The following is a 27,304-nucleotide window of genomic DNA, read 5'->3' as shown; positions in this document are numbered from 1 at the left end:
AAGGACCTTGATCAGATAACCCTAATGAAGCAGATGCTCTCACCTCCCACCTACCCTTAGAAGCATCATATTATCAGGTTGTGTTCTGGCAGGCTGCGGTGCAGAGGTATGACTATGGGGGGCAATTCAGACAGGAACAAATGCAAACCCAGCTCTCGCTTGTTTATTTGTGTCTGAATTACAGCAGTATCACATCTGTCTGGAATTCGGCTTGGGATTAAGATGCCTATGTCCAGGCACTGAAACGTGACTCTGCATGAACTAATAATCTGAACTCCTGTTACAGACAGAACATACCTCCTTTTTTTCCCCAGAGATATCGGAGGTAAGTGTTATGCAGGGGGTGTGCCCACTCTATGCTAGCGAATGACAGACTGACGCATGGACTCCAACAGTAATCTGCAAAGACTGCAGAGAACTAGTTTGTGATACATCATGAACAGAACTTATGCAGGGTACCATTATTTTCAGTAGGTTTTCTTCAGAAGACACTAAGACAATGGTGGTCCAAAATATGAAGTATGTTGAAAAAGTGGGCTACAGACTACATGCCGAGAAAAAAATACTCTCTACATCATAAGTAATATAATTCTTGTGATCTCCTCTTCTGAAACAGATTGTAACAATGTTAATCCATTTTATTTATCTGACATATACTGTGTCTTGTTATACGCTATTCTTTTTCAAAATGCAATAGACAAGCATTATAAGGCTCATCCAGCAGGGACACAATGACAGAGGGTTGGGTTGTTTTTAAATGTTTATTCTCTGTTCTCTTTGCTCTTCTTTACGTCTTTAAAAAGTACATATCACACAATTCTGGGGAAGGGAGGCAGGGGGGCACACAGAAAGAAACAGTAAAATAGCATGGAAACATTTTGTAATGTTTTTGACCTTGGATTCTGAAAGACTTATGGTTGTGTGAAAACTATTTATACTATTAACTGTGTTGTGACTCCATATGAAACTGAGTGTAACACTCATCTGCCTAACTCTACATCTAATTTCAGATTTAGAAATCTAAATCTATCTTGAGACATTATACAGAAATGAGAACATGCAGAGAGCTAGTTATGTGGCCTCTCTTAAATGCAAATTTTTGGATTAAAATAATGGCTCTCTGAAGGGACCTCTCTTCACTACTTATAAAAGAAGACTTGAGAAATATGTACATTGTAGCTATCCAATATTAGATGACATGAATCCCGCTTTTCATGTAAAAATTCTGCATCTTCCATGCAGTCAAATCTGTGTCACTAAAAAAAAAAAGGGGTTGATGTTGTTGGGGCCACAGAAGAATGAGGTGGAGATTAGAGAGGCTGGGATAGTGACACCCAGGAAACTGAACATCCAGGAGCCAATGGCCAGCTGTGTGCACAAGGGGTTGCACGTGAGGACACCGTAGTGTGAAGGGTAGCATATGGCCAGATAGCGACCATAAGCATGACAGCCAAGACAGCACATTCCAGATAGCCCAAGGAGAAGATGAAGTACATCTACAAGGTGCAGCTGACAAAGGAGATGGTTTGACTCTTTCCAAGCAACACTCCAGGGACTTTGGGCACACAAGCTGTAGTGTACCAGATCTCCAGAAAGGAGAGGCTGCCAGGGAAGCAGTGCATTGGAGTCTGCAGGAATGGACAGACTCACACTAGCACTATGATGGCCATATTTACCAATACTGTTAGTATGTATGTTAGAGAAAAGAGCAGAAGGAGGGTGATCTGCAAACACTGGTTGCCACGGAAGCCCAGAAGAATGAATTCTTCTACCACAGATTGCTTCTCTCTTTTTTTTTCAGCCATGACCCATCTGTCAACACACACAGAATGTATCGACCAAAGAATGTAGTGAACTATATTCTCTACTTATGACTGAGACAGGACAGGTTCACAGGTTTACTGTGGTAAAAATAAGGAGTTTCTCTTTCATTTTGTACACTGGAAATGAAGTGAAATTAATATGTCCATGTTCAGATGCCTATACTTGAGCAAACTGTCTAAACTTTCACAGTCAGTGGGGAGAAACAAGCAGTTCTAGGACATAATTATCTGAAGGACGATGTTTGAACTGTCCAATGACCCACATTCTAGAAATGGCTATTTATTTTCATGAACTACCCATGTTCATGGTCTAGGCAGACTAGTGCAGATATACATGCACAATTGCTGATGTCTGTTTTATGTTAGATTAATGTTATTCCCTCTCACAAGTGTGTAAATAAAATCTAAAAGAAACTCATTTTACACTGTACTTCTTTGATAGTCAATAATCAGCCAGTGGAACAAACTGAACAGACCTATTGACAGAAACAGACAATGAAGTATTCCCTGTTTGTACATTTTTCCCCTCTAGACATTAATTAATTAATTAAACAAACAAATAAAACTGTGTCGAAAAGGAATAATATACAGGACTTTCAAAACATAAATACCTATAAACAGAGATTTTTCTCATCTTATGTTACCTACTTTGAAACATTTATGTGAATGTGAGCTCCCCTTCCCATCAGTGGAGATACACAGGCAGCTCAATAGGACTTCTCTTAGAAGTCTGTTTTATGATGAAGTGAATTTCAGTGAGTGAATTCACCACCTGTGTGTGATTCAGCAGCCACAGGAGTAATTTTTAAAAAGTTAGGGAATTCAGGTGCGTAACTTCTATTTGTATGTGTCAGTTCCTACTGAAATCATTGGTCATTTGGCTTCAGAGGAAATTCTAAGTATCATTAGACTTCACAAGACAAAAGCCCTCATCAATCCACACCCAGTTCTGCCAGCTGTAGAATTCTACTACAGTGAAAAACCATGCTCCACCTTTTGCAAATTGCAGTTAGTAATAATGCCATCTTGATCTATTTTAGGACTGCATTGTAGAGCTTCACATTTACTGGAAGATGCATCCCTTGTTTGTGAAGTACAAGTGAATCCTTCATCCAAGAGGCTTATTTGACATCCCCCTCCAGTTGCCCCATGGGCTTCCTATCAACAACAGTTTATCAATTACCAAAGTCCTTATACATTGCACTGCTAGTCAGAAAGACAGAGCACTTGATATCAGGGGAATGGTGATACCCTCATTGCACATGTTCTCTTCACTGAAAGTTTCTGAGGTTTTTTTGTTGTTGTTGTTTGGTTTTCTCTGTCTAACAGCTAGCAGCCAGCACCAATGTTTGAAAGGTGGATGATGACAGTGCTTGTTGTCAGAAACAGGTCCCACTGTTGGGGTGATAAAGTTAAGGAAAAAAGACAACATTTACCCAAAGTCTTGGTGGTCCTGATTGCTCTTAGAGGGAAACATTGCACCTTACTTCACCCATACAAAATTTAAATGTCTGTAATAAAATATATCTATTTAGCTGCTTCTATTTTCAGTGGAACAGAAGTCTTTCCATTTAATGGACAGTTTGTACTAACTGTTTAGATACCCATCTTCGTGTGTCACCTATCACTCCCTTAGGGTTACCAATCACTAAAGGGATTAATGAAAGTGACTAAAAATACTTAGTGGTAAAGTAGCATTTGGAAGAGTAAAGCTAAGAGAGCTGGCAAAACCATCCATTTTCTGAAGATGTTTTGTCACTCTGAGTAGATCCAAGAGCAGTCTGGGTCAGTGAAGATTATGGCACAATCTGCAATAGAGCAGTTTAGTTGCTGTAAGTGTGCCAAATTGTGATTGGATTAGGAGTTGTCCAGATGGAGATGGCCCTGAGGTGATTTGTAGTGTTTGAAGGCTTAAACATTTGTAAAGCCAGCCATGAGAAAACTCGGATGGAATGGTAAGATGATTTGTTTGTTGAATTACATTATTCATAAATTCAGATTTTAGAGAGCCCATATGAGAATGCCTTTCTTTAGTTAGGTGAGTTGGTTCCCTTGTGCTTGTGTATTGAGTAAGCCACTGGTGGCTCAAGTTTGATTGCTCAAAAATTCTCAGAACTGTTGAAGATGAATGCAATTATTCAGATAATTAAAGAAGAATTAATTCCCTTTCCCTCCATAATAATTTTTCCATTTGTCTTATTTTTTACAGACTGCATTTCATGGAACTATGACGGTGAATGAACCCAAAATATGTTAAACAAACAGCAAAGGAAAGAAAAAATACTTTTATTTTGTAAAACCTTGTGTTCACTTTGGAAATATTAGGAAAAAACACAATTATTCATAAAAAGAGTGGAAATTGCAGCTTCACACTTCATCTGTCAACAAAATTTATGTCAACACTTTGTCGGAGGGCTCTATCAGAGAAAGAGCTCTATCCCTCAGGTTAATGGACACAATAACTGCATTGATTCTGAACAATAGTTGATCCATGATATGATACTATGACTTGTGCATTACAAAGTGGACAAAATAAAGGACTGAAACATCTGTCTGAAGAATTAGTAGATGCCTCCTCAGTATTAAGCAACACATATTAAGCAGTGCATAAAATTCTATAAAAACCCAATGATATTACGAATGGATCCAAAATGAACGTGCTAGAAAGCAGGCCTCACAGCTAGGCAAGAGAATAAGGGCAATGACACTCCGTCTTGAGATGCTGAAATAAAGTCAAAGCAATGGAAGGAAGGAGCTAGCTACAGAATCTCTGAAACGTTCAGATCCTCTACAATCTGGATGGTCATCCACCTCACAGAATGTTGTCCTTACCCGGTTGCACAAGGACAGGAGTTAGAGGGCCTGACCATTTCACACAGCTTTGATTCAGTCTCGGACAGGCACATGTTTTACTCACAGAAGTCTTATTGCTCAATAAACTGGCAACTTCCACCTAAAAACTATGGGCTTATGGGACTTAAGGTCTCAAGATTTTAACAATAAGGGTAGTCGACATTTCTTCCTAAGAAGTGTTTTGCGTTGATTCAACAGAAGTCTTCAGAGGAGGTTATGGTGTTCAAAGGAGCCCAAGATAAAGAGGCACCAAACTCCTTTACACGATAGAAAATGCCAGCTAGGTACATTACAGTATTTTCAGTCAAGCTGAAACGTATTTACCTCAATTTTCTTCCACAAGTGCTCAAAATTTAAACCACAGATGGGATTCATCCCATTTAATTTTTGCTACCTAGACGTCAGAGATATCATGGTAGGGATTGGCTCCACTGTTAATCAATGAAGTAGTTCCCCAGATTGTTCTGGAGAATGATTAACCTCCAAGGTAAATTTCTAAAGAGGTCAAATGAAACGTTCTCAAAGTTCCTGTTTTTTCCAATAATTCTAGAGAACCACATGTAACTGTATCAGATATGGGCAAGCAAGGTTTAGATGGCTAAAAATAGGTGAGAATAATTTAAACCCTCACAGTTAGGGATATTACCGAGTCCAGGTCAACTGAATACATTTATAACAAATCACATACTGATTATTGCTTTAGTCATATTTGCTGCTAATCAGAACTTACATAGAAATAATGTTAAACCTTGAAGATAAATATTGAATTTGATTTGGTCAGCACTATTTTTGAATATATGTTCTACTTATGTACAATACTAGAGATTATTTTATCTTTCTTTTTTTTCCTCTCTACCAAAACTATATTTTGAATTTTTATTGAAAATATCCTGAAATGATATTTTAGTCCCTTATAAAAGTTGGTGAAAGGTTCATCTGGATATTCAACTGCTCTCTGATTATGGGAAACAAGAGCAAAACAATGTACAAAATCAAATTTACTTTCATGATTCAAAGTTGAGTGGAAGTAGTTCCTTTCTTAATTGAGCAGTAATTGCATGTTTTCACAGCAACCGACTGTGAAAACCCTGGGGACTTTAATTCCTTGGGGAGGGGCCAGTCCAGAAAATATTTGTACCTTGGAGCTATGCTAGAGTCATGCTTTTTCTCCCAAGGTAAGTGGCTGAAAAGTGGGCTTCAGAAAAGCTCTGCTTTTTCACAGAGATATTTGTGATTTCAGAAGAACAATACTGGTTTGGCACTTATCGTTGTCTCTCACCGTGATGTAGAGCTTTTTAATACTATGAAAGTGAAAGCTGAATTCTCTCTAATTCTGTTTGCCTCTGTTTTGTCTCTCTGTCACTGTATATACGTTCATTTTTCTCTTCCTTTATCCATCCCTGTGCATGTAAAGCCCTGAAATTGTAGCTGACCTTTCTTCAAGCAGGAGGTCCTCCTGAGATCTCTTCCAATATGAATTATTCTCATTTTATGCGTATATATATATACTACCTCTTTACCTTTCTATCTATCCCTTCATATTGATGTAAGGTTTTGTGTGCATGTGTGTGTGTGCTTTACACCCATCTTTATTCTTTGCTATCTGTTCTCCATTTACTTCTGAGCTTATGTGTCTATTCTGTCTATATAACTGTTCATCCATTCCTGTATATCCTGCAGCGCCTCTTTCTTCTTCCCTCCTCTGTATATACTTCATTATCATACAATTCTCCACTCAGTTGATTGACTCGATTTCTAGATGTCAATCTTTCTGCCATTATTCCTTGCTTTGCCTGTCCAAGGACACAGGGTGGGATTCATCCGTCCAGCCTGGCCTCCATCTGTCAGAAACATACAGATCTTGCTTGTTTTCTGTGTCATATTGAAATATGCCAGAGTTAAAATTATGTCAGGGGGAAAAAAATAGTTTCTATGTGTAGACAACTGAATAAAACATCAGATGCCTTATTTTCAGAAGTCTGAAGTGGATGCAGATGAATCCCAGTGAAAATATTGAGCATTTTTCAAAAATCAGACTTTTTTAAACACATATCAAGTTACCTGTATCTAAGAATGAAGTGACAGGATGGACCCTTCATTTCTTTTGGAATTCTCTTCCTTTTTAGTACTGTGAATATTGGTGGCCATGCTCATAGCAGTCTATTTGTGAGAGAGAAAAACTATTTTTCCTTGAAATAATTTAAAAAGAAAAAAAAAGAAAAAAAGAAAAAAAGAAAAAAAGAAAAAAAGAAAAAAAAAAGGCAAAAAGAAAGCAAGCTTGACTTTCCTTGCACATTATAAGGAATATTTTTTCGGTATATTTTTGGGCAATCTGGGTAATGAATTCTGGTATGTAAGGCAGCAAATAAGTAGCAATGCAGTGAACAAAGCTCTGTTCTTTTATTGTCTTTTGTTACTTAGATGAGTCTTTCGTCTGATGTTCAGAGAGGAAACCATAGTGGCACACATGTATTCATCCTCCTGGGTTTTCCTGGCCATCAGTATCTGAAAATGTCTTTGTTCATGCTTTTTTTCATCATGTACATCTTGGCACTCTTGGGAAACTTTTCCATCATGGTCTTAGTGAGAAGCCATCCACAACTTCATACCCCCATGTACTTTTTCCTCTGCAACCTCTCCTTCCTGGAGATCTGGTACACCACAGCTTGTGTCCCCAAAGCTCTAGCAGTCCTCTTGGGTGGAGACCCAACCATTTCTTTTGACAGTTGCCTTCTACAGATGTATTTTGTTTTCTCTTTGGGCTGCACAGAGTATTTTCTCCTGGCTGCCATGGCATATGACCGTTGTTTGGCAATCTGTTTCCCTTTACATTATAACTCCATCATGAATCGCACCCTTTTAACTCAACTTGTCCTTGGATCATGGTTTTGTGGTTTCTTGTCCATAACCATACCTACATATATGATTAGCACATTGTCTTTCTGTGGCCCTAATGTTATTAATCACTTTTTTTGTGACATAGCCCCATGGATCATTCTGTCTTGCACAGACACCAGCCTGGTTGAGTTAGTGGCCTTCATAATCTCAGTCATTGTCATCCTTGGCTCATGCACAGTAACCCTGCTCTCCTATATTTACATCATCTCTACCATACTGAGAATCCCATCATCTATAGACCAACAAAGGGCCTTTTCCACTTGCTCTTCCCATCTCACTGTTGTGATTATTTGGTATGGTTCCACCATTTTTCTCCATGTCAAATCTTCCCTAAAGGACTCATTAGATTTGACTAAAACTGTCAGTGTACTTAACACTATTGTCACACCTTTGCTGAATCCTTTCATTTATTCTCTGAGGAACAAAGAGGTGAAAAAAGCTTTGAAAAGAACAGTGCAATTCAAGTCCTGGGCTTGAACTGGGATTGTCACTCAAAAGATGATACTATGTTTCGGGGATTTTTTTGTTGCTTTAAATACTGAGTTTATCTTGGAGAGATGAGTGAGGTGGGAGCACATATTACAGAAAATTATGTGGACAAAGTGTGGACCTGGGAGTCATGGATTTCATCGCCACCTGTATCATAGACTTTCTTGCCTTGCACCTCCACTTCCTGCATTTGTAAAATGTGGACATCACACAAACCACTGTTGTCTGGTTCTCTGAGAATTAGGTGTAAAAATGTATAGATACGCCCTTGGAATTATTATTTGTTCCACCAATTTCAGAAATCTGTATGAGGAATTTCACCATCTGAGCCTCTAATAGCCATAAGTAAATGACAGGCACCTCCAAAAACCCATTTGAGACTTAAGAGTTCATTCATCTTAGCGGTGGACCCTTGGAAAGGACCCACGTAACCAAGGTGCTAATTTTGATGTGTTTACTTTGATGTCTCTACAAAGACTACATGCGGGCCTTCATGTCCACTTTTATTCCAGATATGGGGATTGGTTCTACTTGGGCATAGAACATATAGCCTTCATTTAAAATTCCTTGGGCTTCTAAGGATATATCCATGCTATGTAACTAAACAGTGCCAGGGAGTAGCCCTGGGCACAGGAACGTGATCTTCTATGTTGCAGAATCGTTAGAAAGATCCCTGTCATAGCATTGGGTTATGCCACCTGCTATTATTGCAAACATTCTTTGTTATTTTCGAGGCGTTTTTATCAGCCAGAAACTATTTCTGTGGATGGCTTGCATGTGTCTTCTATGACTTGCTTGCTCTGTCTCTCTCTCTTTCTCCTCCTCTCTCAGTTCTTTTTGTTGGTTTGTTTGGTTGTTTTTTTCCCCATGTCTGTTGCGATATCTGCAATGACAGCTTCTTACCTGCAAAATTTTAAGTGTTTTTAAAGGAAACATTAAAAAACCCTGCCTTCTTCTGTGCTCATTAAAAGGATCTCTTCTTCATGACATATGACATGGTTAGTAAAACACACTTCTTGGAAGAAAGTTTGAAGAAGCAGTTATTTAAAGACAAAACATTGTCTGTCATTATGTGTGGGAGTAGGGATAAGAGCAACAGTGGATGGTTTTGACTTTGTATCATTGAACAGACCTTGGGCAAGCGCTGAAGCCTTCCTGGCACCAAAACCATGAGAACAGCAAGAAGGGAGTGAATATTGCTGATCCTGAACCGAGATGGGAACAGTGAGGCAGGTGGCCGAAACCCCCGTGACTGATGCCTTGGAAACAAAGTAATTCAAAAGATTGGCTGCTTGTCACGGGATGCAAAAATTGTAACGAGGGCTAACACATAGGCAGTGTTGTAGCACGTAGACGACAAGTAGATAGTAGTATATGAGCTGTGCGGATGGGGAAGACTAAAGATCTTTGCTACTTCCATGGAGCGTTGCGCTGATTATTTTTGAACAACACGCCACAAGTGGCGCCCGAACAGGGACCTGAAGCTTTGTTGGCATAGCCCGACCGGACTATGAGGAGCTGAAAGGAAGCTCATTGGGTGCACCACAATTGCCTCTTTACCGCACAGAAGGTAAGCGACCGGGGACAACATGGGCAATACATTGACCCTTGAACAGAAAAATGCATTGGAAGTCTTGAAACAGATTTTGGCCCGACAGCATAAGCGTATTGGTGACTATGATTTGAAAAGTTTACTGGCATGGGCACGAGATAATGACCTTGATCTTAATCTTCAAAATATGTATGAGCCTGAGAAATGGGACGCAGTTGATGTTCAGTTATGGGACAGGGCGACTCCTAATGACAAGACTGCCGCCGAGTCATTAGCCCCCTGGCAAACTTTGAAGCTTTAAAGGAGAATGTAGGGTCCGGTGCACCTGCCCCAGCTTCCTGCGAGGTGGGTGGGAGTACAGACTATCGGAGCCTGCCAAGATAGAGGCGACAGTGGAAACTGAACCCCCAAAAGAATGTCCGTTTGGGCCTTTTGATCGGGTCCCGTTAGTCCGGAAAAAGAACCAGACCTTTTTCCCTCTGACACTCATGATAGGTGGGCTAATTTTCAGCAGCAAACGAAGGCGGCAAGGGACGTTGATGTCCTGCAAGTATGTCCTGTGATATTTTCTGCAAGTCATCCCCCTCGATGAGCCTGTCAGTTATGAGTTGATAAAGGAAATTAGAAAAGCAGTACAGGAGAATGGTTTTACGGCCCCATATACTTTAAATCTGATAGAGGGTGCCGCAGACTCCTGGCAGCTCGCCCCGCATGACTGGAAATTAATAGCAAAGGTGATAATGACCCCAATGCAGTTCACTCTGTTCCTTTAGGATTGGAGGGAGAGAGCTACTGTCCGTTCCATGGACAATCTGCAGCTGCCACAAGGGTCTCCCTTGCGGAACGTTGGCGTTGATGCCTTCACTGGCCAGGGAAATGATCAGACACCCTCCGCTCAGGCGCGAATTCCTATACCGGGGTTGCTGCAAGTGCGACACTTATGCTTGTCAGCGCTGTGGAAGGTGCCAGGGGCACACAAACAAGAAAACTCTTTTGTTAATATTCGACAAGGACCGCAGGAGCTTTTTATGCTTTTTTTAGACCGTTTGCGAGAGACTATACAGAAACAGGTTGATAACAATCACGCTCAGGAGCTTTTGTTTAAGCAGCTCGCAATAGAAAATGCTAATGCAGATTTTCAGAAGGTTTTGCGACCTCTTCAGAGCTCCAATCCTACTGTGACCGAAATGTTGAAAGCATGCCAAAATATTGGGTCGCAGTCAAACCAGTCTGCTATGCTGGCAGAGGCTTTTGCCACCCTGCACGTGCCAGCTCAGGTAGGTCCTTGTTATATATGTGGAAAATTGGGGCACTTGAAAAAACAGTGCCCTACGCTGCAACCCACGAGCAGTACCGCTGCTTCTGCCAAGACTCCAGGCGTGTGTTCTCACTGTCAGAAAGGGTGTCATTATGCCAATCAATGCAAGTCTAAATTTCATAAAGATGGGCACCCGCTGTCACGAGTGCAGGGAAACTGGAAGATCAGCGCGAGGGAATGCGCGACAACAAAAATGTTCCTGACCACCATCTCAGAGTCACAGACCTTTCTGCCACAACTGCCCACAGCGCCGGCTTGGACCTGGCCACTGCAAAACAAGTCGAATTAACCGATTCAACAGTCCACGTAATCCCAACTGGAGTGTATGGCCCTATTGGTCCAGGGTATAGCGCCCTGTTATTAGGACGGTCGTCAGTCACCCGTCAAGGACTGTTTGTATTGCCTGGACTTATTGACTCTGAATTTGAAGGTGAAATATGTATTATGGCATGGACTCCTACGCCCCCTTGTGTTATTCCTGCAAATACTTATATTGCTCAGCTAATTCTTTTTTATGCAGTTAAAGGGAATGCAAAAGACGTTGTTAGGGGAACGGGAGGATTTGGTTCTACCGGGAAGCCGCAAATCTGGTGGACCAAATGGATGTTACTCATTTTCCAGAATTCGGTCGTTTAAAATATGTTCATGTTTCCATTGAGACCTTTTCAACATGTATTTTTGCTTCTGTTCACACAGGAGAGAAATCTCGTGATGTTTGTAGACTTTTTTCCTCTGCGTTTGCTACCCTTGGCATCCCGTGTTCGATCAAAACAGATAATGGACCGGCATACATCTCCCATCGCACGCAATCCTTTTTCCAGCAATGGGGTATCCGCCATATTACTGGCATCCCTCATTCCCCTACAAGTCAAGCTATTATTGAACGCGCTCACGGCACATTAGAGCGCATGTTACACAAACAAAAAAATGGGAGTGAGGGACTGACCCCGCAGGAACGTATTCACAAAGCCCTCTATGTAATTAATTTTTTGAATCGCCTCTCTCATGGTGATCCCCCCATAGTCCGACATTTTGGGAAAGAGGATACCTTGCAGGGACCTTGTCCCTTAGTGCAAGTGAAAGACATGCTAACAGGAAAGTAGGGATTACCATTACCGTTGATAACATGGGGACGAGGGTATGCTTGTGTGTCAACAGATGGGCCAAGGTGGCATTGTGTACGACCGTATCTCTCCTCGGAATCGTCTATGGAACACCCTTCTTCCCATCAGCCGGAAACATGTGGGTGACTCTTGCCAACGCCATGGGGACAGACAGCTTATGCCTGGCGCTTGCTACACCTTCCAGCCCTTTCCGATCGTGTCTGGTGGGTATACCGTTAGGACTGGATCGTTAAGGACATTTATACAATGATTTGGTTCTCCCCGATTGCTCAGCTCCTGGAACACGGCAACCTATCTGGTGGTGCCAAGCGTCTTGGCGCAAATCGAACGGAAAGAATGACACATGGTATCAGAATCTTAACGATGTAAATGATTTTCCTGCCTTGCCTTTACCGCCACAAGAGTTAGATATTTTAGGGGTAGTGCAAGCACCGCTATGCTTTTTTGTAAATTATACAACTGGGCACAACGTGAACAGCGCTGGCATAGATATATCCCCAATGGGAATATATCGGAATGCTTCCACATGGTGTAATTCTACTCTTGGTTCGCAGGTTCAATCAGGAACATCCCCTATAGGACTTCCTGATTCAATTTTTCTGATTTGCAGGCAAAGAGCCTGGCTGGGTATTCCTGGCTGAGCTGTTGGAGGTCCTTGTACCTTCAGAAAATTGGCATTGTTCAATCCATACCAATTTGCCTTTAATCATGCTTCCGTGCTTGCACACACTAAAAGGACTACAACTTATTTTGATTCCACATGTGATTCTAATGTTGTTTTTTGGAATTCTGCTGAACGCGTTGCGGCCAGTTTGATTGCAAGTGTAGGCACAGCTCATGCCCTAGCATCACTCAATAAACTCGGTTGCTAGTTAGCAAAGGAAACAAATGCTACAAGTAAAGCGCTTTGCCACCTTCTTATGGATGTTGATTCCGAACGTCACGCTACCTTACAAAACAGAGCTGCTATGGATTTTTTATTACTGGCACAAGGACATGGCTGCCAAGATTTTGAAGGGATGTGTTGTATGAATTTGAGCGATCATTCGGAATCTATTCATGCTAGCATTCAGCCTTTGCAAGACTTAACTAAGTAATTAGCTGTTCATAGTGATAATAATCCGTTTTTTTATTTTTTTAACTGGATAAGTAACTGGGGTCTTGCAGGATGGCTTAAGCGTCTTTTGTGCCTTGCTCTGTTGTGTGTTGGCGTTTTTATTTGTGTATTGATAGGCATTCCGTGCTTGTTATCCTGTGTACAGAATATGATTAACTGCTCGTTACAACGTGTCATGTTAATCCAAGCAGCAAACAAAAAAGGGGGAGATGTGGGAGTAGGGATAAGAGCAACAGTGGACGGTTTTGACTTTGTATCATTGAACAGACCTTGGGCAAGCGCTGAAGCCTTCCTGGCACCAAAACCATGAGAACAGCAAGAAGGGAGTGAATATTGCTGATCCTGAAACCGAGATGGGAACAGTGAGGCAGGTGGCCGAAACCCCCGTGACTGATGCCTTGGAAACAAAGTAATTCAAAAGATTGGCTGCTTGTCACGAGATGCAAAAAATTGTAACAAGGGCTAAACACATAGACAGTATTATAGCACGTAGACGACAAGTAGATAGTAGTATATAAGCTGTGCGGATGGGCAAGAATAAAGATCTTTGCTACTTCCACGGAGTGTTGCGCTGATTATTTCTGAACAATACGCCACACCTACTAGCAATACGCCACAATTATGTGCTTACTCACTAGCACACTTGCCATAAAATGAAATGTTCAACTGTCCATTTAGTACCTGCAGTTCTATGAAGAACTATGGAAAACTCATTTTGACTCCCTGTGATTCTACAACCACTCAAAGAACCGGTGCTAATTCATTAAGACCAGAAAATCTGTGGGAGAACTGGCAAGCTGCTCAATGGATTAAGGATAACAGGAGAACCACAAGACTTTTCATGTAAATTGATCTCATCATAGAATCATAGAAAGATTAATGTTGGAAAGGACCTCTAAGATCATCGAGTCAACCGTCAACCCAACACACCATGCCCACTAAACCATGTCCCTAAGCGCCTCATCTACACATCTTTTAAATACTTCCAGGGATGGTGACTCCACCACTTCCCTGGGCAGCCTGTTCCAAGGCCTGACCACTATTTCAGTAAAGAAATTTCTCCTAATGTCCAATCTAGACCTCCCTTGGCGCAACTTGAGGCCATTTCCTCTCATCCTATCACTAGTTACTTGGCAGAAGAGACCAACACCCACCTCGCTACAACCTCCTTTCAGGTAGTTGTAGAGCGCGATGAGGTCTCCCCTCAGCCTCCTCTTCTCCAGACTAAACAACCCCAGTTCCCTCAGCCGCTCCTCATAAGGCTTGTGCTCCAGGCCCTTCACCAGCTTCGTTGCCCTCCTCTGGACACGCTCCAACACCTCCATGTCCTTCTTGGAGTGAGGGGCCCAAAACTGAACACAGGATTCGAGGTGCGGCCTCACCAGTGCCGAGTTCAGGGGCACGATCACCTCCCTACTCCTGCTGGCCACACTATTTCGGATACAGGCCAGGATGCCGTTGGCCTTCTTGGCCACCTGGGCACACTGCCGGCTCATGTTCAGCCGGCTGTCAAGCAGCACCCCCAGGTCCTTTTCCTCTGGGCAGCTTTCCAGCCACTCTTCCCCAAGCCTGTAGCATTGCCTGGGGTTGTTGTGGCCGAAGTGCAGGACCCGGCACTTGGCCTTGTTGAACCTCATACAATTGGCCTCAGCCCATTGATCCAGCCTGTCCAGGTCCCTCTGCAGAGCCTTCCTACCCTCCAGCAGATCAACACTCCCGCCCAACTTGGTGTCGTCTGCAAACTGACTGAGGGAGCACTCGATCCCCTCGTCCAGATCATTGATAAAGATATTGAACAGGACCGGCCCCAGTACTGAGCCCTGGGGAACATCGCTCGTGACTGGCCGCCAACTGGATTTAACTCTGTTCACCGCAACTCTCTGGGCTCGGCCGTCCAGCCAGTTTTTTACCCAGAGAAGATTGCACCTGTCTAAGCCGTAAGCCGCCAGCTTCTCTAGGAGAATGCTGTGGGAGACAGTGTCAAAGGCTTTACTGAAGTCCAGGCAGACCACATCTACAGCCTTTCCCTCATCCACTAAGATGAGCTACTACAATAAAGACAGGCAGAAAATATAGACTGCAGCAGTTATCTCAATGTGGGTAATTATTCAGAAATTAATAATTGAACAGATCTTGTATCAAATATATGTCACAGGTCGGGTAAGATAGGTGAAATTGCACCCCAGGTTTTAGGTGGTCCTCTCTGTCATGCAATTCCTAGTAATCAAAATGTTAGGGAGGGGCAGAAGGAAAGACAGGAGAGGTAACGGTGAGCAGCCATTAACTGCTAGGCCTCAGTGACAAAGAACATCACTCCTAGCCTACCCATGACATACTCCATCCAGTACTGGAGCCACGGCACCACACCCACAAGTTCACATATTGGTGCAGGCCTGGCTTTTCGCTCCCATCTCACACTACAACCAATCTTCCTTCCTTCCTTTTTTCTCTCCTTCCTTCCTTCTTGCCTTCCTTCCTGCCTTTCTGCCTTCCTGCCTTTCTCTCTCTCTCTCCTTCTTTCTCTTTCTTCTTTCTTCTATAACCTAAAATCATCTGCAGCTCCATCTCCCACTATTTTCACTTCTCTGTTCAGGTCAGAAACCCGGTGGCCAAAAATAGATACCAAGTAATTTAAGACATCCCAGTAAGGGAAGCTGAACTCCTACTGATGAACTGACTGCACCACAGTGAAAGAAAAGGAACATTCAGTGTTTGATTCACCACATCACCTGTAAAAGGGGTGAAAGAAGTCGTAGTATAGGTGTCCTTCTGTCTCTTCAGAAGAGATTTCTGAAGAAAGAAGAGAGAAATCCCATAGCACACTTGGTGGGGTGGGGGTGAGGGCATCTGACTTAAAAAGTGACAGCAACATCTCTGTAAAAGAGATCTCAAGTAATGCAAAGAACTAATGAATAAATATGAGCCTTTGCACCCTGCAACCACATTCTATGTATTCCCTGTTGTTGGAGAAGAAACTGCTGGAGACATCCTCAAGTCCTTCCCCAAGAGACCTCCAGAACAGTGCAAGCAACGGTGCTGAATGTGAGAATTAGGCCCTAGGATTAAGTCAGGAGAACAAATGGATGTCTCACAACAGGGCTGTAAGTGCTGTTCTTCCTTTGATGATGTGTCTTTCTCTGTGATGTGACCTGTTGACCAGGTCCATGTGTGTACAGTGGAAAAGGTGCTTCCTCCCTCTGTCCCCATATATGGACACATTTCTGCTGCCAAAAGCCATTCTGTGCCTTGAGATTTACTAGGGTAGTCCAGGGGCTGGTTGCCCCTTTGGTAAGAGATGACAAGTCTGAAGAACGCAGCATCAATGACCACTTTCTCCTCTGTGGCAGGCTAACTTCTCTCTTTCTGTGCATCAGTTTCCCATTCTGGGCAGTAAGAAAACACAAAGCTGCCACGGCTGGCACAGCACTGCATGAATATCCCATCTGCACCACACACACAGCAACACGCATCGGGGTAATGAGGCGATGTGACTAATGAAGCAGGTAGTACTGAGCTTCACCCTCTACACTTTCTTAGCATTCTCTAGGGTAGCTTTCCCTCCAATTATTCCTTCTTCCTTTGCCTGTCTATAGACAAAGGGTATTTGGTTTTGCTTTGTTTTGTTTTGTTTTTGCTTTCTTCAGACTGTGGGTGTTTTGGTTGTCAGCTGGGCTTTCCCTTCACTGCAGAAAGCACCTACGGGACCAGTTGGGATCACAGACCTGACATTTGAGGGGAGCACAATTAACCCTACACCCCTAATGGAGCCAACCCTTAAATACCGACTCCTCCTAGTTCTGTGCTTGGTCACTATCCCAAACTATGAAACTCAGAGAGCACCAACATCACGCACTTTCAGCACACACAGCCATTGCCTTCTTTCTTTGTTCAGCTAAGCCAGCTCTAGAGTTGCACCCTTTGATCCAGTGGCTCTCCAGGGATTCCCAAGACACTCTTTGCTTGAGTAACTGGCTGAAGCACCGTGACCTTGGTGCCGTGACGACGCCTCTGTCAGTCTGTCCATTTGATTCCTCCTAGATGAAGCCAACAGAGGGACCAGAACCAGGAAACCACACTCTACCGACCGAATTTGTCCTCTCTGGATTGTCCAACCACCCAGAACTGCAGCACTTGCTGTTCTTCACATTCTGCTTAATTTACACCATCACCACCACGGGGAACCTTCTCATCTTCATGGTCACAGTGCACCCCACCCTCCGCACGCCTATGTACTTCTTCTTCCAGGTCCTGTCCTTCCCAAATATTTCCACAGCACTGATTGTTGTTCCTAAGCTTTCCATTGGGCTAGATTGTGATTGTCCCAACAAGGCCAGCTGGGGAAATTATAAAACACCTCACCACTGTTTGGGCTTTGGATTGACCACATGCCAAATCAAATAGTGGCATTGAGAGGAATACCACTGCAGCTGTTCAAAAAGTCCACTCTGTTTTCTACAGGATTAGATTAAATCCACTGCAAGCAAGGAAATCACAGACCAGATGAATTTCCCTGGCACTTACAGCTGTGTGCGTGAAGCTCACCATCCCCTGTTCTTAGGCACTTGCAGTGTAGGCTTCCAATCGTGAGGTGGTGAGCCCCCTCTACAGTCAATGAGGGGCAGGGGAGAAAGGGGCATACTGGGATATGTCTTTCCAAAGGGCATTTTTTTCCCCCCACATGACAGGATTCTCTTGTTTGACTGACGGTGCCTCTGGGGGAACCTGTTCATTTGTGCTGTCTCTGGAAAGACCATAGATGGTAACTTCTACCGGTAAGCATGCTGAAGCCCCTCCATAGCTTCCAGGTGCTTGCAGAAGAGACTCAGACCTACAGGCAGAAGGTGCACACAGGAAGTGTAAAGGCAACCCTAATGACTCATGATGCATCCGCCATGCCATCGTTGCTTGTAGTTCTCACTTCTGCGCAAGGTTAAATTCCGTCCTTGACCCACAGGAACATGCTGCACAGTCAGGCAGAGCAAGAGGTGCCTGCTCTCCACTGCTAGTTTGGACCATCATATTTTAGTCATTGATGGTGGATCTTATAGCAAAAGAAGTCGGAGAAGAGGACTAAGAAATATAGGGATATCGGCTGGGATAGAGTTAACTTTCTGGTGGCTGGCGGTGATGTGTTTTGTGTCTGATATGAGAGTAATGTTGATGGCCCATTGATGTTTTGGTTGTTGCTGGGTGTAATTGCACTGGGGACTTTTCAGCCTCCCATGCTCTGCCAGGTACACAGGAAGCTGGGGCGGGAGCATAGCCAGAGCAGTTGGCCCAACTGGGTATTCCAGACCATGTGATATCATGCTCATTATAAAAATTAGGCAGGGGGATCTCTTATGTCTGGCGACAGGCAGTGCATCGGTTGGTGGGTGGCGAGCAGTTGCATTGTGCATTGCCTGCTTTGTATATTCTATTATTGTTACTGTTATCATTGTTATTATTACTGTTCTACTTTGTTTTATTTCAATTATTAAACTGTTTTTATCTCAACCCGCGAGTTTTCTTACTTGCGCCCTCCTGATTCTCTCCCCCATCCTACCAGAATGGGGGTGTGAGCGAGCAGATATGTGGTGTTTAGTTGCTGGCTGGGGTTAAACCACGACACAGGGTTAAAACAGAAGTAATCAGTAGGATTGTTAAAAGGAAAGTCTGGAGTTCCCACATGCCTATGAACTACAAAAGGGTTAGTTCCCTCAGGGTGGTCTGGTTTTCCATCTTGCCTTCATAATTTTTCTGGGGAAACATTGTCAATGAGATAAATAGGGCCACTAAAACCACATCTGGTAGGTTTATGCAGATGTCTCTGAACAGGTCTGTCCGTTCACATGAGTCTGATTCCCTGCCTGTTCCTATAACAGATTTCTGTCTGTTTTACTGCTACTTTAAAAGAACATTTTTTTTTCAAATTATTATTCCTCAAAATAAAAAAAAACCATACAAGCAAGCCCATTACTCCACCCTTTTACTTCCCTGTGTTGCAAACAGTACATACTCTTGTCTATAAGCCCACGCTTATTCCCTTCTGCATGCCCTCTTAAAGCACCTATCCTGGTAGCAATCATTTTATTACACTGAGAGAGGCAAGGTCTGAGGTCAGCATTTACAGCAATGTCTACATTTCTAACACATCTGGTAAGGTTGACACTTTCAATGACTCTTCATAGTTGCTACCTACTGAGTGGGAGGTTTCCAAGGACAGAAATCCATAAAAAAATCCTTAGTGAGGTACAAAAACTCTAGCCATAATTTTAAAGGGATTTATTTGTGGTTTTGGTTTTGGTTTTTTTTTCTTCTCAAAGGAATTCTTATTTACTTGAGAATAAAAGGCCAGAATTCCCTAAAATTACTTCCTTATGAGAAGCCATTTTGCCAGTGAATACCAGCTGAGTTTGTCATTCAAAGGTGAACTGACAAGAGAGACTAAGGTGACTATCTAAATGAGGATACCCACCCTTTAGCCAGGTTTAGTCTAACCATACAGGAAACATTTTATTTAAATCTTTGTTTTAGTTCAAATAAGGATTAATTAAAGGAAATCATACCTTTCAAATGACACAGACAATCAGTTGAAGCAATGAGAGAATCAATATTCTTGATTAGGATAATCATGTCAGAAATTAGGGAGGCATTGTGTATCAATCACATAAATCGCATCAATAATGCAGAACATAAATAACAAGTAGGATTGCTTATGCTGACCTGTGCTGATTTTGCTACGTTAAAGGTCAGTGGAGCCACAACTAACAGGAACAGAAACCCCTCAGCCTCTTCATTTTAGAAGAATTAAATTCTGTAATCATAAAACGTCTCTTTCATAGTAACAAATAAATACAGGAAATGGCAGAGAGCCTTCTTCTTTTTATTTTTTGCTTTGGTGGATAATGAAAATAATGAATCTTTGGAAAACACTTGGAAGCATAATCTCAGAATAAAGAAGCAGAAGAACAGGCAACCAAGTATGTAAGTCAAATATTGTCCACAGATCACACAGTCAGGAGGCAGTATTTCTGCCTGCCTAATCATAATCTAAATCATCTGCCTTCTTTATAAAAATTATTGATATGTGTACTTCCCAAAGAGGTTTCTAGAATCAGTTTGCTACAGGAGTCTGCAGAAAAGTCAACATTTTAGTCCTCATACTTTAACCTCAAATATTTTCTTTCTCATCACTGTTTTTTTCAAGGCAGTCTTTACCTCTTTGTTCCTCAAAGTATAAATGAAAGGGTTCAGCAGTGGCGTTACAAGGGTGTTCAGAAGGGACACCACTTTGTTCGTATTGCGTGAGTCACGCCCTCTTGGCCTGACGTACATGAACATGGCTCCCCCATAAAGTATGATGACTAGAGTCAGATGAGCAATGCAGGTGGAGAAAGCTTTCTGTCTCCCAGAAGTAGATGGGATCCTCAATATGGCAAAAATGATGGCGAAGTAGGAGATGACAGTCAAAAAGGAAGTGCTAAACAGAAGCACTGTAGCAACAGTGAAAATAACCCATTCAATATGGCGGGTGTCAGTGCAAATCATCTTCAGCAGTGGCCCAATGTCACAATAGAAGTGGTTGATGATATTGGGGCCACAGAATGGCAGTCTGAACACCAGAATAGTTTGCACAAAGACACTCAGAAAGCCACCCATCCAAGCGCCAAATGAGAGCTGAGCACACAGTTTTCCACTCATGATGGTGGTGTAGTGGAGAGGGTTGCATATTGCTGTGTATCGGTCAAAGGACATGGCTGTGAGGAGGAAAAGCTCAGTAGAACCAAGAAAAAAGTGGGAGAAGACTTGGGCTTTGCACCCACCTATGCTGATAGACTTCTTGACTTGATCCAGAAGACTGGCCAAAAACTTGGGTGTAGTGGCCGAGACATAGATGATTCCCAGAAATGACAGATTTCCAAGGAAGAAATACATGGGTTTGTGGAGAGTGTTGTCATTCACCACTGTGGTGATGATGATGACATTCCCAGTGACAGTCAAAATGTAGATGATCAAGACTCCCACAAAGACCAAAACATGAACCCTTTGAAGGCTGGGGAAACCGAGAAGAATAAATTCAGTCACAAAAGTCTGGTTTTCCATCCTCTGCTTCCACTTTGTATATTTCTGCATTAATAAATACGGCAAGTAAAGGAGTGATCAAAGTTTTTTTTTATGTCAGTGAGTAGGGAAGAGGAAATATAGAGATATACATGTGTATGCGCATATAGGTATGTATATAAATATATGTATGTAAGAGACATTTTAAAATTGATTTTAACATTTATTTTAAAGAAACCAGGAGATTTGAGATCCTTATAATAGTTTTACTGCTTCATTTCTCAGTTACTTTTTCAGTTGAAAAAGTGATCTCTCTTATACTGGAAGACTGTATAGAAGACTGAAGAATTTATGATCGACAGTGATATATACTGGTAATGTTCCCTCTACCAGTTACATTTCTAAGGGTGGGAGCCATCACCCTAATTTATGTCCTCTGAAAGATGGATGTCTAGTCAAAATTAATCTAGGCTCCTACTTTGAAGCTCAGAGTACCACCAAAAAGTGATTAACCCCATCTGGACGTAGGCAACATGAACTACCTCTTACCATAGGCGTTTCTCCATCAGTTGTCCATAGCAGAAGATAGGATAGCTAGATGGCAATAGTTCTCCAAAAATGTTATTGTTTGAACAGAGTTGAAATGTATATCACCTTTTGTATATACAAAGCCTTCATAAGTGTGTCCTGACCGTAGCTTTATGTAAGAATCCACTCTCTTTCCAAGGAATTATTTCATACTAAAAAATAGATTATGCAGAAAATATTTTAAATCTCTGCTTTATGAAGATTTATGTCACCGGTTTTTTGTTACCTTGGTTTTTTTCATCCTCACAGGTTGTTGTCAAGCAGTTCTAAATGAAAGAAATGAGAGTCACATCTTAAACCTGTTAATTGCTCATGCATTTAGTTTTACTACAAAAAAAAAATACAAATGTTGGGATTGTCCTTTCATTCATACTTACCAAAATAAGCATTAAGTTGACTTGGGAGTAGAAATCATGATCTTCCCTTGCTAAGGCAAGTAAATTGCCTTGCTACATTCCCTTGCTACATTTTAAAAATCATTCAAGTTTCTGCCCTTCCCTGCTTTAGGATAGGAATACCTTACTAATACATTATTGTCAATACATCGTGTCTCTATTCACCCTGATTTCTATCATGCAATCTAATTACTCATACGAGCAAACAGTCTAAATTTCTTGGACAGCAGATTGTTCTGAAATACTTTCTTTTTCTTGTCCTAAAACACTTAGAGTATAATACTCACATGCCTCGGTCTCTTTAGGGCCTGGATTACCTTCAGTAGCCACCAATGGTTCTCTGAATAATGAAAACACAAAAATGGAAGGAAGATATTCACATTTGTGAACAAGCCACCAATGTTAAAATCATCATCCCAAATAACAAATATCTTCTGAGGAGGGAAGGGAGATAAATACCTGTCAGCAATGTCTATACTCAGCATATAATTAAACCTCTCTATGTGCTGTTGTTAAGCAAGCTGAGTAGCTCCAGACCGAGGGAAGATATTCAGGTAGTTCCACTGCACATTCACAGGCATTTAATAGAGCCCATTACTGTGCAAAGACTATTAGCTGGGAAGGAGCAATTAACTCAGCTCATCCAACATGAAATCTTCAGGGGAAAAATGGATCACTTCAAAGGCATGAAGGGTCTGCAGAACTTTAAAAAGCATCCTAATGGATAAATCAGCATGGAAAACCAGAGTATCTTAACTAGTAACAAAAATTAAACTCTTGTAAAGAGTCATGAAAAGAGCCCCAAATTCTCAGACAGACCTGATGAATCAGCTGTTGCAGAGTATGTCAGCTCTATGGATTCGATGAATATAAGGATCCATATTTTGTTCCCCTGTGTTTCTTTTCATTTTGGATGGTAATGATGATCAAAATTTGTGAGCAAGTCTACGCAGCCTCCTCTGGGTAAGATGGCTTGGGTAACAACTGCTGATAAGATAGTAGAGTGAGTGCAGAAGACTTGTGGGAACAGAATATCCAAACCTGTCTGTTCTGAGAACTCTTTCTGAAGCATACTGCCATACCATAATGGCAGCTTCATTCCTGAATTAACTTAACAAACTTTAGGCTGTTTTTATCACTAATGAAGCTCTCTGTCCCACATGCCTCTCTATCTCACCTTAATTCTCGCTAAGGAAGTCCTTTGACAAGAAGGAGCACATCCACTTGATCTGAACGGGAGGGCATGGGTGACGGGCTCAGTAAATGTTCTGAAATTTGTTTGACACCAAAGTTGAAAGCTTCCACTGGGAGTTAAAAAATTATATTCCTTCACTGCTAAGAGAAAGAAAATAATGAAGCTATTTTCACTGGGGACAAGTGGAGGTTGATGGGTGATTACGAACAGAGAACACAGCTGAGCAGCAGACAGGATGGGCCAGGAGAGTGTTTCGTGTACATAACTGCACAGATATGCAGAAACAAAGGAAGATAGCTGCATACAGACATATGCAAGGGAGGGGAGCATTAATGATTTGATAAAGATTGAATTAGCCTCCAGGTGCTTATTAAGCAAATCACCCATGTTCATAACAAAAAGCAACAGCTTGTTTTGATTCAGCACAGAACTAGGGATTTTTGTTACAACAGAATGATCCTGGTTCAAACTGAAACAAAAGTTTTCATGCAGAACTGTTTCTTATTTTGATTTTGCTCTAGCTCAGCTACAGCAGCTTCCGTCTGAAGTTCCAGACATTTCCATCTGCAAGAACAGAACTCCAAAGAGTTCTGGTTCTTGCAAGTTTTTCCTTCCCACCTCCAACCCTGATCCCATTAATTTTGATGTCAAAGGGTTTCACAAACCATTAATCAGGTTTTTCTCAGATATTTGTCTCACTGCCCTTGGGTCACATGCTTGAAATCCTTTTTTCCTGTCCCAAACACCCAGGGTTTTAAAGCAGCCCCTTTTTCTTTCTTACACAGGAGAAAGCCCCCAGCTCTGACCACAGTCAGCCCACAGCAGAGAGACAGCCCTCAAAAACACCAACGGAGACTCAACATTTACCTCAGACCCAGACAAAGGATTGGATGATGAACCCCTGCTCCTACCAGCTGCATTTATATTAAGGATGCTGCTTTTTCTCTCTTCTTGATATGCAAGGCGCATAAAGACAATCACAGCCTAACAAGCACTTTTTACAAGTACTGTTATCAGCACCAGGAGAGATGACCAGCTGATAGTTGGATTGCCAACAGAACACACAAGCACTCTGGGACGATTAATCAGCCTTTTTGTTCCTCCCTGTTGCTCCCACTAATGGTTTAGTTTCAACAGGTCTCAGACCGAAATAGATCTCTTATCAGCAATTTTCCCATCCGTGGAACATGTCAGTAAATCAAAGAGCGTGAGACAGCAGAACAGTGAAAAATGCAGCCTCCCCTTCCCACCTCAAGGACCTTTAGTAGCCCTGTGTTATCTGTATGCAAGTGAGATATGTGCCCCTCCAGTACTTGGTACTCCTGAAAGTTCGACAGGCTAGACAGGGAGTTGGCGTTGGCGAGACCCATCACCAGTTCGGTCTTCAGCTTTGTCTTGCTGCCAGCCAGCTCAGCGGGACATTGTTGTTACCTTGGGTATCAGTTTTTTTCAGGGCATCTCAGAAGACCCTGGTGTCCTGGAAGGTGACGCCTGTCCCATTTCTCTGGGCCCCTAGGGCATTCAGTTTTTCACAGGAATATGATCTGAGATCTGTTTTGTCCTGTCTGAAATGGAAGCAAAAAGGCCCATGCATGAATTATCCCACTGGGTCCTGGGATTGACAGCCTCCTGGGAATGACCTGCAGTGGACTGCATGCATCGTGGTGGATAATTTAAAAAGATTCTGCCCTTAAAGTCTTAAAAGGACTTTTTAAGTCCACCACATCCAGCACAACCCCAAAACCTGCAATTCAGAGCACACATCTGGAGCAGGAGTCTCTACAAGGAGCACTGCCAGATTGCTGAAACTGTTACCATACAGTTACCAAGCAGTGCTGCTACTTTAAATTTCTCTGTAAAGCCCCAAACCATGATTGGGTTAAATTCCAATCAAACTAATGATCAAAAGAAATCACTAGTTGCTAGGAGTAGATGTTTGAAACAAATAGTTATTATAAATTCAGGTAGAGTGTTCTGTTCATGTTTCTATAGTACAGTACAGTACAAATAAATTTAGGAACATGAGGGACTGTTGGTTTGTTAAATATTAGAAGATAATTTAGCATACTATTGTAAGAAGCAACTGATGCTTAGAAGAAACCAGTTGAAGCAAATCACCTAGGTCGGATAGAAGCCAAAAGGCCACTGAGTCTGCGCAAAGTAAAAGGGTCAGCCAACGGTGACGAAGAGGAGTCACTGGCCTTCATCTCCAAGACCCCTGACGACCACCACCAAGCAACAGTGCGCAGGCGCAAATGGGAGGAGAGCTCATTTTAATACGAAGCGAAGACTAGTCATGCATATGTATTAGTAAATGATGTAATGCTATGTATATTTATGATTTTGTTGTATAAATTTATGGTGAAAGGTGCAACAAATTGGACACGCTGTGGTGGAGCGATCCCCCGTGTCCCCAGCGCTGCTAATAAAGAATGCCTGCCTTTTAACACTACATTGGTGTTACGAGGTTCCTTCCCGATTTCGGTGACAGTTTTGGCGACCCGGATGGGACCCTGCTTGTGAATCTCGACGGATCCGTGGGATCACAGGACCTCCAGCCGGCACCGAGGGATTCTCGGGGAGAACCTCTGATCCCCGGACCGAAGAATTCAAAGCAAGTCCCCTGGAACAGGTAAAAAGGCATTCTTTTCTAAAAAGGAAAAGGGGTAGAGTCCCCGCGGTCTGCTCGTAAGGCGCGGCGAAAGCTACGCAGAGTTGGGCTGAGAGGTACCTAGTAATAACGCCTGCCCATAAGTCGCGGTGAAAGCTTCGCAGGGTTGGGCTAGAGACCCGGGTAAAGGAAGGGGTAAGAGGCCCCGGAGAGGGAGCTCCACCAGGGGTTGGGGTCCCTCTGACTAGTGACTGGTGATAGTGCACAATCACACTCAACTAGTCTTTGGAGGATGGGTACTTTTCCGAGCAAGAAAGCAGTCCCACAAAGAACACCCTTGGGATGTATTTTGAAGCATTGGAAAGATTTGGGGGGTGATCCTTTGACTCGGAAACAGCTAATTGAATATTGTAATAATTGGTGGCCCATGTATAAATTGGAAGATGGGGAAAAATGGCCAGAGAATGGAACATTGCAATATAATACCATCCTACAACTGATGTTATTTTGTAAGAGGGAAGGTAAATGGGATGAAATGACATATGTTGATTTGTTTTTCGCATTGCGAAACCATCCGGAGTGGCAGAAACGATGTGGAATGCGATCATATCATTCTATGATGGTATTGAGTGATGAGGAAAGTAAGAAGGGATCAAACAAAAGTGGTAAAAAGAAAAGGATAGAAAATGGAACTGAGGGAGAAGACATTGAATTAATGATCGCTCCCCGCCGAAGGAGGGGAGGGGAAGATCAGGATTTAGAAGATGATGGACTCCCTGTTCCTCCAGCAGAAGGAGGGATAGGGGGATTCAGCCCAATTTCGGGAAGAACACGGGGAAAACAAGGAGAAGTAAGACCTACTTCCCTCCAAGCTCCTCTTCGAGAAGCAGTAGGAAATGAAGGACCGGTTTTGGTTAAAGTTCCATTTTCTATCACTGAATTGAGATCGTGGAAAGAGCTTGCGGGTACTTATCGAGAGGATCCTGAAAGAGTGGCTAAAGTGATCGAAACAATAGTTAGAACCCAGGATCCAGATTGGAGTGACTTACAAGTGATATTGGATGCTTTGTTTGATGATACTGATAAAGGGATGGTATTAAATGCTGCTAGGAAGCAGGTAGAAGGGGCACATGCTAGCGGGGGTTTACAGGGAACAGTGGAACAGAATTTTCCATCCGTGAATCCTGAATGGGACCCTAATCAATCAGGGCCCAGAGAAATGTTAAATAGATATCAGAGGTGGATTTTATACGGTGTGAGACATGCAATGCCCAAGGCAATGAATTGGTCAAAATTAT

General features: G+C 42.4%; 2 protein-coding genes across 2 annotated transcripts; one reads left to right on the top strand and one right to left on the bottom strand.

Moving 5' to 3' along the window:
• The first annotated feature begins 5,438 nt into the window (after positions 1 to 5,438).
• On the top strand, positions 5,439 to 12,929 carry LOC142091711 (olfactory receptor 6F1-like). The gene is made up of 2 exons (XM_075171090.1): positions 5,439 to 8,017; positions 12,881 to 12,929. The coding sequence occupies exons 1-2, from the start codon at positions 7,098 to 7,100 to the stop codon at positions 12,927 to 12,929; spliced, it is 969 nt and encodes a 322-aa protein (XP_075027191.1). The 5' UTR covers positions 5,439 to 7,097.
• A 7,385-nt stretch (positions 12,930 to 20,314) lies between these two features.
• Positions 20,315 to 21,259, bottom strand: LOC142091710 (olfactory receptor 6X1-like). The gene has a single exon (XM_075171089.1). The coding sequence runs from the start codon at positions 21,257 to 21,259 to the stop codon at positions 20,315 to 20,317; it is 945 nt and encodes a 314-aa protein (XP_075027190.1).
• Between the last annotated feature and the right edge of the window lie 6,045 nt (positions 21,260 to 27,304).

This window comes from Calonectris borealis, chromosome 22 (assembly GCF_964195595.1).
Source record: "Calonectris borealis chromosome 22, bCalBor7.hap1.2, whole genome shotgun sequence".
Classification (NCBI taxonomy): Eukaryota; Metazoa; Chordata; class Aves; order Procellariiformes; family Procellariidae; genus Calonectris; species Calonectris borealis.
Note: the sequence above shows the minus strand (reverse complement) of the source record. Positions and strands in the feature narration are given on the sequence as shown.